General features: G+C 51.8%; 5 protein-coding genes across 5 annotated transcripts; 2 read left to right on the forward strand and 3 right to left on the reverse strand.

Moving 5' to 3' along the window:
* Positions 1 to 142: 142 nt before the first annotated feature.
* Positions 143 to 2,135, reverse strand: HETIRDRAFT_380696 (uncharacterized protein). Its single transcript, XM_009544810.1, has 8 exons — positions 2,046 to 2,135; positions 1,768 to 1,950; positions 1,591 to 1,686; positions 1,390 to 1,495; positions 1,100 to 1,286; positions 759 to 1,037; positions 460 to 682; positions 143 to 402 (listed from the first exon to the last, which is right to left on the reverse strand). The coding sequence occupies exons 1-8, from the start codon at positions 2,050 to 2,052 to the stop codon at positions 197 to 199; spliced, it is 1,287 nt and encodes a 428-aa protein (XP_009543105.1). The 5' UTR covers positions 2,053 to 2,135; the 3' UTR covers positions 143 to 196.
* A 193-nt stretch (positions 2,136 to 2,328) lies between these two features.
* lep8 (lignin medium expressed protein 8) lies at positions 2,329 to 2,920 on the forward strand (the record flags this gene model as incomplete). Its single annotated transcript, XM_009543505.1, has 3 exons — positions 2,329 to 2,499; positions 2,638 to 2,706; positions 2,810 to 2,920. The coding sequence occupies 3 exons, from the start codon at positions 2,329 to 2,331 to the stop codon at positions 2,918 to 2,920; spliced, it is 351 nt and encodes a 116-aa protein (XP_009541800.1).
* A 1,011-nt stretch (positions 2,921 to 3,931) lies between these two features.
* Positions 3,932 to 4,660, reverse strand: HETIRDRAFT_308759 (uncharacterized protein; the record flags this gene model as incomplete). Its single annotated transcript, XM_009544811.1, has 1 exon — positions 3,932 to 4,660. One exon carries the CDS (start codon positions 4,658 to 4,660, stop codon positions 3,932 to 3,934), a length of 729 nt encoding a protein of 242 aa, XP_009543106.1.
* A 2,708-nt stretch (positions 4,661 to 7,368) lies between these two features.
* On the forward strand, positions 7,369 to 8,274 carry HETIRDRAFT_380697 (uncharacterized protein; the record flags this gene model as incomplete). Its single annotated transcript, XM_009544812.1, has 2 exons — positions 7,369 to 8,062; positions 8,128 to 8,274. The coding sequence occupies one exon, from the start codon at positions 7,369 to 7,371 to the stop codon at positions 8,035 to 8,037; it is 669 nt and encodes a 222-aa protein (XP_009543107.1). The 3' UTR covers positions 8,038 to 8,062; positions 8,128 to 8,274.
* A 1,989-nt stretch (positions 8,275 to 10,263) lies between these two features.
* On the reverse strand, positions 10,264 to 11,171 carry HETIRDRAFT_114793 (uncharacterized protein; the record flags this gene model as incomplete). Its single annotated transcript, XM_009544813.1, has 2 exons — positions 10,264 to 10,344; positions 10,485 to 11,171. 2 exons carry the CDS (start codon positions 11,169 to 11,171, stop codon positions 10,264 to 10,266), a joined length of 768 nt encoding a protein of 255 aa, XP_009543108.1.
* Positions 11,172 to 11,453: the final 282 nt, after the last annotated feature.

Consider the following 11,453-nt stretch of genomic DNA (forward strand, 5'->3'; position numbering starts at 1 on the left):
TCTCTTCTCTTCACTCTGCGGACCAGCGGCGGGGGTGACGGCGTCGTGACGGACAGTGACAAGAGCAGGCGCCAAATCCTGCCAAATACTGTCACACTCCCCCCTTATATACTCCCTCACGTAAGCGCACGCCACCGCTGCTCCCTGCCAGCCACAGTTGTAGTTCCATTTCCGCGCTGCACTTCTTTCTATCTGTCTATATTCTCTTCGTGATCATGCTCTCCCGCCCAGGGCCCACCCCGATCCACTCCACCGGCACACCCACGAACTCCTCGATGAAAGACACGTACTTCTGGCAGTTCTCCGGCAGCGCCTCGAACGCCCTCGTCGCCGCGATCGACGTCCCCCACCCAGCCAGCGTCACGTACTCCACTTCCACCTTCGCCAGCACGTCCAGGTCGGCTGCAACGGTATCCATCAGTATCAGCAAAAAATAGCAGCCAAAACAACCGCGCGCACCGGGGAACCCAGCCAGCTCCTTTCCGTCCACGACGTACTTGACTGCCACCTTGATCTCCGCGAGGCCGTCCAGCACGTCCAGCTTCGTCACGTTCAGGGTGTCGTAGCCGTTGATCAGTAGCGAGTGCTTCAGCACCACCAGGTCTAGCCACCCGCACCGCCTCCGCCGGCCCGTCGTCGTCCCGAACTCCCTTCCCACCTCCTGGAAGTGCTCCCCGATCTCCTAAATTGTCCGCATCGTCAGCCACACACGCAAAATACAAAGCCGCCCAAACCCCCCGCGACGGAGAAGCACGCACGTTCAGCTGTTCCGTTGGGAACGGCCCCCCGCCGACCCGCGTCGTGTACGCCTTAACCACTCCGATCGCCTTGCCGATCCGCTTGGGTGGGATCCCCAGTCCCGTGCACACCCCGCCGATCGTTGTCGACGAGGATGTCACGAACGGGTACGTCCCAAAGTCGAGGTCCAGCATCAGCGCATTGGCGCCCTCCACCAGCACCCGCTTCCCCGCCGCAAGCGCCGCGTGCACGTACACGACGCTGTCCACCACGTACGGCCGCAGCCGCTCCCCAAGCGCCTGCCCCCAACGACCATGTCAGCATCCATCCTACCACCAAGCGCGAGAGACGGCGCACGCACCTTGTACCGCTGGATCTCGCCCTCGGTGTCATACTCAAAGTGCCCGTAGCGCTTGTACCGACCCTCGACAATCTTGCGGAACTTGTCCGCAAACGTATCGTGGTTGAACAGGTGGTGCACGCGCAGACCCGACCGCGAGGCCTTGGCAGAGTACGCCGGGCCGATGCCCTTCTTCGTCGTCCCGATGCTGTAGAGACGCGCGTGAGCCAAGCGTGCCTTTCGGAGATGAGTATAAACGCCGGAGGGGAGCGTGTGTGGGCGCGAGTGCGGGCGGTAAAGGAGATGCGCACCTAGATCCCCCCAATTCGACTTCTTTCAGCCCGTCGACGATCTGGTGGAAATCGAAGACGAGATGCGCGCGGTCGGAGATGAACAGCCGGTCGGTGCAATCCAAGCCTGCGGGGAAGCGAACGAACGCACACCGAGATCGCGGGCGCCTGTCAGCCGTCCGGTCGTTCGAAGAGCGGGGAGAGAAAGGAACCCAAACGTACCCTGTGACTGCAACTGATCGAGCTCTGCGAAGAAAGACGGGACGTGCACCACGACGCCCGAGCCGATGAGGCCCGTGCACTTGGGGTTTATGAGACCTAGATCGGGCGTCGTCGTGGGCACGGCCGCAGGAGTGGAATTAATATTGTTGTTATTGTTATTATGATAAACGCGCGCACCGCTCGGAAGGAGATGGAACGCGAACGTCGTCTTTGTGTTTTCGGGGCCCATCGGAACGATGATGGTGTGCCCGGCGTTGTTGCCGCCCGCGCAGCGCGCGCAGACGTCGACCTCGGCAGACAGGATATCCACCAACTTGCCCTTGCCCTCGTCTCCCCACTGCGAGCCAAGCACGACCGTGACTACGATGCGCCGCGATCCAATGGTGAAGACAACATAGAGTAACAGACGGATCAGCAGCGAAAAAATGAGAAGCGGGTGGAAGAGGGGCGCGTACCGCTCATGTTGGCTGCTGGGCGTGTCCTGCGATAGGATGGAGAGCGCTGCAGACGCGGATGGCGTGGGTTGAATAAGTTATTGATGCTGCGATGTTGTTTGGAAAGTGAGAGAGAGAGGGCCGATAGATGCGATGGGCGGAATCTCGCGCTGACTCCATCGCCTCGTCCCAGAAAGGAAGGCGCCCGTCGCCCGCCCCCGGCCGAAACGTCCGTCGCTCCACGACCCCTCTTCCTCTTCCTCATCCCCGCCGCCGCCACTGCGCGCGCATTCGCCGAGCAGCGATGCCCACCTTCCGCTCCAACGCCCTCAACCAGTCAGCCGTCGCACGCGCAGTGCGCCGCAGCCCGCTGCTCTTCGGCATCCCCTTCGTCAGCCTCATTGTAGGCACGTCCTTCGGCCTCCAGGCGTTCACCCAGACGCGCTACGATCTGCACAGCCAGAAGGTCACCCAGGTATGTGCATGCGCTCACGTCCACATACGTCCCTCCCTCCCTCTGTCCTTTTTTTTCTTTCCATATCGTCCCATGTGTTTGGACGTGGGGCTCACGGCGGCTGGCTGGCTAACGCGCGATTGCTTGCACCGCGCACAGCTCACGAAGGAGCAGGCGCTTGGGCTCGACAGGAACCGCAAGAAGTTCGACATCCGCGAGGAGTATTTCGTGAGTCCCGCTCCCCCCATGCGTGTGTATGCGCGTGCGTGTATGTTCGGACAGCCCGAACGAGCTAACCAGTGCGCGCCTCGGCCCTACGCGGCGCTTGCAGAATCTGAGCGCGGCGGGCGATGCCGAGTGGGAGCCCAAGCGCATCCCGCGGCCCAAGGGCCTCCCGGAGTGGGGCGTTCCGCCAGAGGAGCAGCCGGACGCCCAGCGCTGACCGACGTCGCACGACGCACGCGCTCTCTCTCGTACCTTCCAGTTGGCCGGGGCCGTGGATACATAGGCTTTCTGTTGCTCTTCTGCTCCCTATACTCCCTTGCTCCCTCTGCGCTTCGGCGCGTGTCCTGTATATTATGTATTATAGTGGACAGTTCTGCATTCGGTGGTATCGTGTTCACTGCACAAGGTCCTTGATCTTTCGAAACACACGCAACTTATGAGACCGGCATTGAGCACACCACAGTCAAAAACCGCTGGACCACCCCTTGACATTCGTGCAGGGCACTCTGCTACTACTGGCGCTCGTGCCTCTCGTTCCTGGCGAGCAACGTAACCGAGTCTGTTGTCGCCTCGAGATCGCGCCGTCGTAGGCGCCTAGGAGGCCGCTGATGCCAAATGCGAGTTGATCATGGGCTCCGATCTCTAAACGCGACGGCTGGCTTTCTATCTCCTGGTTCAGTGCCAGCGGCTGAAGTCCGATCTTCGGTAGCATAATAATAGTACATTGCATTCGACAACCACCAGAAGCACTCCGCAAATCGAGAACGCTCGTGTATCTACTATCAACTCTACTACTTCGTTTTAATAATAGCATCAGCAACCTGGCCCATCAAGAAAATCTGAAAAGGCGCCTTTGGGCCTAGCTTACAAAATAAAGAACAATAACAACTAGACATTTTCGGGGTTTTCGGGGTGCACGATGACAAGGAATTCGGACACAGAAACAAAGGCACAGGCGTATCAAGAATCGGATCGACGCGAAATGCTTTCTGCAAAGATGGAAGTCCATCAAGTCAGCATGCGGCATGCGCGGCAGGAAGCTGGGGGAAATAATCTGTGATATCGCACCTCATCGCAGATGGAAAGGTCATTCCCTGCACGGCATTATCAGCTACGGCGGTGTCTGTGAAAAAGTGAAGCCAACATCAGTATTCCAGTAGTGCTAACCACCATGTGGCATTAACGACAGACCCGCTACAAGCCCTCGTCCTGAGTAGGCCGCGATGGTTCAGAAAACTATCAAGACGGAGAGGCGGACAAACAAACTCACAGATTTGATCGTCTCGGGGGTAGATGTCGAGCTTTTGAACCTAGATTTGAGTTCTGCCCACCCTTCGCTTTTCGGCGCTTTGCGACCGTAGAAATGGCCGCGCATTTCCGCATGCTCGGAGTCGGTCGGCTGGCCACCAAATATATCCCTTAACGCATCGTAGATGAGGCTTGAAAACCAATAACACTGGTACTTCAAGTCATATTTGGGCTTTTCTGCTGCGACAAAATTCACAAGATCCGAAAGGTCCCTGTCAGTTGGGCGGCGGTCGTCGAATTGGAGAGTGGAGATGAGGACGTGTCGAAAGTGGTTGTTTGTTATATATTGAATGGGATCTAGCACTTCTGGAGACGAGATTGAAATGACATCGGTGGCAGGAATGGGTGGAGGTGATCCAGTGCTGCTGAGCAAAATGGTCAACGGGCTGGGACGCTGGGTGCGCTCCATGAAGAGGACGATCTTCCGGCCGCTAGCTGCGTCGTTCAAAGGGTGATCGATATGTACGGCGAGGAATTCGTGCTCGAAGCCGTCGGTGCATTTATAGTGCTCGACCTTCTCGATGACCGCCCCAGGGATATCGGCAGAGCGTTGAAGGATCATATCGGCCCAAAAAACGGTGTCGATGTTCAGTACACCTTTGGAGAGAAGAACCTCCTCCGGATATTCCGTTGAAAGGAGAGAATTCATTGGAGGGATGATTCGTGGGTTGTTGATAATTCCATCGCAGGATCCTGGTCAGTTTAAATCAGGAGAACGGACAGAGAATTTGTAAGGACACAGGGACATCGGAAATGATAAGATTTTTGTGGATATATGGAGGTGAGACCATTTCTCCGTGACAGCCCAGGACGTCAAGGAATACCTGCAGCTTTGATATACCAATCCGAAACAGGCTCTTGTCTAACCCGACTGGAGGATCGAGACCTCACATACACTATCATTCAGACTGGTATTCCATGAGTGAAGCCACTACAGCATTTTAACCGTGGATCACTCACATTTTTTGTAAGTGCATTGGCTCAGGAGAGCAGCTTGCAGCATCTACTAGACCCTAAGCTTATGCATAGACTGATACAATACTGGAGGATCCTGTCCGTAAACTATTGTACAGATCTGGTTTGGTACAGAACGAGTAGCGGCGACGCGGATGTATACATTTGTTCCGCATAATTGCGTTGACATTGGGCGCAAGGTTGCGCCAACATCCGAAGCAGCGAAATTCAAAATTTACGTACCTGTGGTTGATAACAACGACGGTCTGCCGGAATGGCGGGAACGCTGTGAATATGAGATACGGACGCCCCAGGATGACTTTGGAAAGTTCGCGCAGCTTTTGCACACATTTGGTTATAACTCGACACATCGATCGGGGTCTTCGCGCGGTATTCGAGCTGTCCGATTTCCGCTAATATGTTCCTGAAAACCTTATCAGAGAGTTGCATCATGATTTCAAAGGCCTTAAGCGGAAAGTCACGAAAGATGAAAGAGGGATGTTGAGCCTAAGGTATACTTATTTTCGAATTTTACTGACCCTGTGGATGAGGTGTTAGTAATTTCACAGTTGGGTAAGGTCGAGCGACTCGCCAGCCAGAATAAGCAAGAACGGGCCATATTCATAGTTCGTTTGAATTGTCTGTTACCCAAGTCGGCCATATGATATCTCTCAGCGGGATGTAGCACATAGCCACTGATCAATGATTTCGTTGCAGAGTCTATAGGATAATGCTGCGATAGTGACGGCCTAAACAATCGCTGAAAGCATCCTGATCGAGGAGCGGACGGAACTGGGTCTGAAAATATAGACGTCAACCATGCCTACCCTTGTAGTATCATCGAGTCTACGTACATATTGCGACGATGCCAACGCACCTGCTCTCAGCAAGGGCGACTATACTCCGTGCACACGGTCTGAAAATTCAGTGTGAACATTCAATGCAGAAGTCATACGGATAGGAGAATTGAATAATTCATCATGTTTCATGCTCACAACATTGATCGGATTTTCGCTGCCCCGTATCAACGCAAGCTGTAAGCATCGCCTTGTCCAGCAAGGTTCCGATCAACTGGCAGTCCTAGAATAGGATGTTGGCAGCATGGAATATCAAGACACTGATGTCTTGCTTAAATATAAAGCAATCGGGTGTGTGATTGTATGAAGACGGATAGAGCAGGCAGAATGAGCCGCTTGAAATGACAGCCAAATTTATGATGGGCCTCGACGAAAAAGAACTCGCGTCGGCGCTGGAACATCTTGTCGGTGTGCCGGTAGATGCCGATTACTTATTGTCCGCTCCCGCTTCTCGCATTCGACGCTCAGGCTAATTCCAGCTAATTCCTTTGTTTCGAGATTTTTGTGACAGGAATATGGCTGAAATGAAATAATAGTGCGTTTCGTCGAAGTCCCTACGGTCGGGCAAGCCGCACAGGCTCTACTCCAATGAAATACAGCAGAATGTGGGAAATTGTTGTATAACCTATCGCACGTGCCATCGTCTGCGAAGCTAGAACAGGCAGGAACAGGCTGCTATGCAGATCGCGAACGTCTTGACTCTTGACTAGCTTGACTCTTGGTTGTGTATCCTATTCCAGCATCTGCTTCGCCCTTAATCACACATGCTTGACTGATGCTCGCAAATGACATTGGAGAGTTGAATGAGGGTCAGTGGCTCATGTATATTGTGAGGTTGAGTTTGTGCTGCATAGATCACCTTGGAAGCGAGGCCCAGTCTAACTTGGTCGGCATAAGCTACTGGCCTAAATTTCCATAGGCGTTCCTAGGATGATCATATTTCAAAGCGCTGACGAAAATAGCAATAGCAGACTTGCAGCGAGTCAAGCGAAACAAAATAAGAGAATGATGGAACCCCTCACAAGGGTGGTTCCCGACGATTCTACAATATCAGATGGTTAGTTCGCATATTCGTTGTTCTCCCTTCAACCTATCCGCTAATCTCTGTGTAGATTGGGAATAGTAATAGTTCGATGTACGATCACTCCGAGCGGACTCTAAACGTCTAGAAGGACAACTCTTCCACATCGCTATCGTATCTATAACAAGAACATATCGATATCATGTGGCCACAGCGCTTCATTTCGAAGTGTTATGGGCGACTATTTAATCTTGATGTGGACCCACATGGACCAACTCAAGGCCATCTGATCTTCCCAAGTGCGTCGAACCTCACATGTAGCCCTGCTCACGTTCCGAAGAAGATTCCACATAGGTCACGATTCACACATGCTCCAAACGCGGACACTCATTTGACCAATATATCCCCGAAGATCGTTATGCGGGCACTCGATAAGCGTCTTCGTGAATCCACGTCTGCGTTATAACGACACACTCCGACTGCCCAACCGCCTTGTTTTGCCCTTCTCAACTCCCATTGCTCCCAATGCAGAACAACGCAGCGTACCTCGAGAAAATTCCTTTCCAAAAGGGTGCCCAAGGCCTAGATATCGATATATGGATCAGCCTCGTCTCACGTCGAAAAACCTACCTTTCTGATGCTACTATCTACAAGGTAGAGCATCACAGGAGCGTCAAGAACGATCAAGGATTTCTTGCTATCTATGTTAACCATCCCATTCGCCCAACCATCTTTGTCATCGAACGCGCTGTCTCTGCGCCGCCTCGATCGATCATCGAACTCTGTTGCTCGTCCTCATCTTCTATGTGGGGGTCCTCCCGAGCCCAGTTTACTATCTCAATCCCAACCCCTGATGCGAAGGAAGCGTTGTCTTCTATCATACGCACACACAAGGACGTCAAGGTCGCGAGCACACTCATTTTTCCTCCCGATCATCTACCATCCGATTTACAACTGGCAGTACTCCTTCATGTCATGAAAGATTTCCCATCTCTGTCCGATTCCTACATACGATGCGTGTTTGACGTCTTGAAGGAGCTGTTCACAGGTCGTGAGCAAGTGGGGAAAAATAAGGGTTTCCCCACAGGAGGCGTCGAGGGGTCTGGACAGAGTCTCACGATTTCACTTGCCACCGTCATGCAGAGGTTTCAAGACGTGTGGACAGCATTTCATCAGAAGAGGATATCACATTAGGTGTTCAGGGCTGGAGGAAGAAAGGGTGAGCTTTCTCGCTAGCGATCTCCTGCCTTCGTTATTGAATTGATTACAACGAATTGAGCGCAGACGCGCTGCTTCGAGACACCGGTATAACTCGCGGTTGGAAAAGATTGGTACGGAACTTCGGTCATCTCGCTACAGATTAAGGCTTGTCCAGGACATGGCTCATATAAACGTATGATGTCGCTTGCCGTTGTAGCTTGACTATTCTTTAGATACTTCCAGACCCTGTGGGTCCTAATGGATCGGTCCATGTCTCCTGTAGCTCAAGGTGTGGAAGGTATGCCGGTACAGTACATGACCGCGAGTCGTAGAATGTATGTATTATGTTGGTATCACTCAAGTTACGACATGCTCAATAGGTGAAACACATGTTTCCAACTTGTGTTCACAGCCAAACCATTCATTTTGTAACAATCTAATATGCCGCGCAAAATACGGATATTGTCTCGCTCAGTACCATGTCTCGAGCGGGGGTCTAAGTTTGCTCAGACACTATGCCGAATAGCGAAGATATGAGGTGCTCGATTACTTCTATCACCGGCAGAATCTAGACTCTGTCTCAATGATCATTCGTCGCTGATTTCGACATAGGGGGCGTTGTTAAAAAAAAACTTCCCCTCATGTTCTCCTCCTGTATCATTCATTTCCCCACCTGATATTTCGCTGGTCCTCTACGTCCATCAAATGGGATGATGTCCTAAGCATAGGTAGGACGCCTGACCATCCCTGCATGTGCATCTAATCGCTCACAGAACCAATATGTTTCAGACTCAGAGAGCACTGGCGTTTATAAGCCTCAGCATTACGCTACAGATAGGCGAATCACCTTAGCCCTTATGAACAGACGCTCAAGATATCCAGAAGAAGCTTTCTTACTCACTCCGAAGACAAAATCGGAGATTGATATCGATATCTGGGTCGGCTATGTCCTCCATCGACCAGGCGGCCTTCGGGACGCCGTGATCAACAAAGTCGAGCATTGCATATCCCTCGAAAAATCCCAGCACGAGAGCCTTACTATTTATCTCATGCATCCCCTCTATGACGATAAATTGGCCGTCCTCTTCATCAAGCCTCATATTTTAGGGAAACCCTACTTAGCCCGTGTGTTCTCCGCGAATGTCACGGCCCCTTCTTCCCTAGTCGCCCCTCAATCGCCCTTCAAGGTTTCAATTCAGCCACCTCCCGTGCAATCGTCCACCCCATTGAGCCACAATGGCCTTTACAAAACCATGGTACTTCGCACCATGTGTTTTGAACAGAAGTCTCTAAATGATGTGCGTTTAGCCGCATTAATCAATACACGATTGTCTGGAGCAGAGGATAGTGGCCACGAACCTAGAGCGTCTCTGATTGAAAGCGTCTTTGATTCGTTGAAGGATACCGTTGGGTGCCAGATCATTGAAGGAGAGCGTCCGCAAAGGCATTGGAGGTGGTGGCCCTATAGACAGCCGTTGGGCAAGGCGTCTACTTCAAACCACGAAGCAGAAGGCACAGAGGGCGCAGGGGGCGCAGGGGGTACAGAGGGCGCAGATGGATCAGAAGGAGAAAAGTGACGGTGGCAAGCACACTACGGGCGAGTAACTTTACCAAGTCATCACCATCTCTCAATAGCTCATGCTCTTTTGAGTTAGAGAAGAAAATTTTACCGTCCTGAATTCACTGGAATACTGGTTCATATCGTCATTTTTACTTCCAAGGCATACTGGCTCATATCAAGTGCATAGCCGTTTCAGGTGGTTGCATCAACTAGTGCAATTAGGCTTCCTTTTCTCAGGATCCATGATTGACACCATCCATGTACCAACATATAGACAGCTCGGTTCACTTACTGGTTATCGAAGATCTGTCGTTCTTAAGTACACGCTCCAAGCCTCTATGAAATTGTGTATATGAAAGCAGACAAGAGCGGTCTTAGAAACTTTGTTGAATTTTGATGAAACTGACGCAGAAAGAAACCGACACGATAAAAAACAGGTGGGAATGAGCATAAGAGGTACGCTATAGGGTGGTAGAGGGTTAGAATGTAACAAGACGCGAAAATGTAACATCGTAGATGATCATCGCAACGTGTAACAAGATACCCTGGCTTGGTCACGAATCGTATAGGCTCGTGTAAGGTGGTGCAGAGGCGTGTTTTGACGGAAGAATCGACGGAATTAGCAAGATTTGGATGTCCATGAACGCCCAATCTTGTCCTCAAGGCATTACAACAGACACTGTACGAAAACTGCTTGCCTCCTTATCCGTACCAGGCACTACTTCTCTATCTGTGCTCATCTAAGACCAACGTGGTTGAGCACTATGGGCCAGGCATATTGCGGTAATCCAGAGAGCAATTGGGATGATCAGTGAACTTGCTCCAAAATTTATGAAAGTTAATGAATGGCGCCAACTCAATCACGAACATGCAGACTCACTGATTTTTCGCTATTCCTCTGATATATAAACGCGCTTTTGAGCTCGTTCCACCCATCGCCTTGCGGAAGTTTAAGAGCTCCGAGATACCCGTGTTTATGCGCATTCTCTGAGGTCTGCTGGCCTCCAAATGAGTCATATAATGTATCGCACACCAATCTGGCAAGCCAATATCCCTGATGTTTGATGTCGAACGACGGGCGCTGCGCCGCGGCGATCTCGAGGACATCAGAAAGATCCTTGTCCGTCGGGCGCGCATCCACTTGAGAAAAATCGATGGTAGAGATGAGGATGTGGTTCTGATGTTCCTTATCAATGAATGCGATGGGGTCCTTCACGGACGGCGACGAGATCGAGATGGTATCTGAGGCGGGGACTGGTGAGGTGAAAGGAAGGCAGCTGAGACCGAGTATGGTTGAGAAATCAAAGCGCGCAGTACGCTCGACGAAGAGGACGACCTGACGGTCATCATTCATACACAATGGATGATCAATATGTGCAGCAAGATATTCTTGTTCGAAGCCGTCAGTACACTTGTAGTGCTCAATCCTTTTGATAATGGCCCGAGGAACGTCAGCAGAGCGTCTGTGAATCATATCGATCCACAGTCCACTGTCAAGGCCCTGAATGCCCTTGGTGACGATAATAGACTCCGGGTAGTCTGCAGGGAGAGGGTGTGAGGTAGTCATCGATGATAGACTTGAGGTAGGGTTCATTCTTCCTTTAAAGGAGCAGCCAGCACTGCCAGGAGGGTCAAGGCTGTGTGACAGGTTGAATGAACGCCGCTATTAGAGGACCCTGAGGCATGCAATCTTTGTACGTCTCACCATTTATATTAGCGGCATCATTTTTGCCAGGAGGGGTAATCGAAACATTGTTGACAGATCAGCTCTGACAATGCTAATGTACCGAATGGGAATGCAACCTTGTCAATTAGCTCAAATCCGGTGACAGCTTTCGTCTAAGTGATG

The sequence above is a fragment of the Heterobasidion irregulare genome (assembly GCF_000320585.1).
Source record: "Heterobasidion irregulare TC 32-1 unplaced genomic scaffold scaffold_02, whole genome shotgun sequence".
Taxonomy (NCBI): Eukaryota; Fungi; Basidiomycota; class Agaricomycetes; order Russulales; family Bondarzewiaceae; genus Heterobasidion; species Heterobasidion irregulare.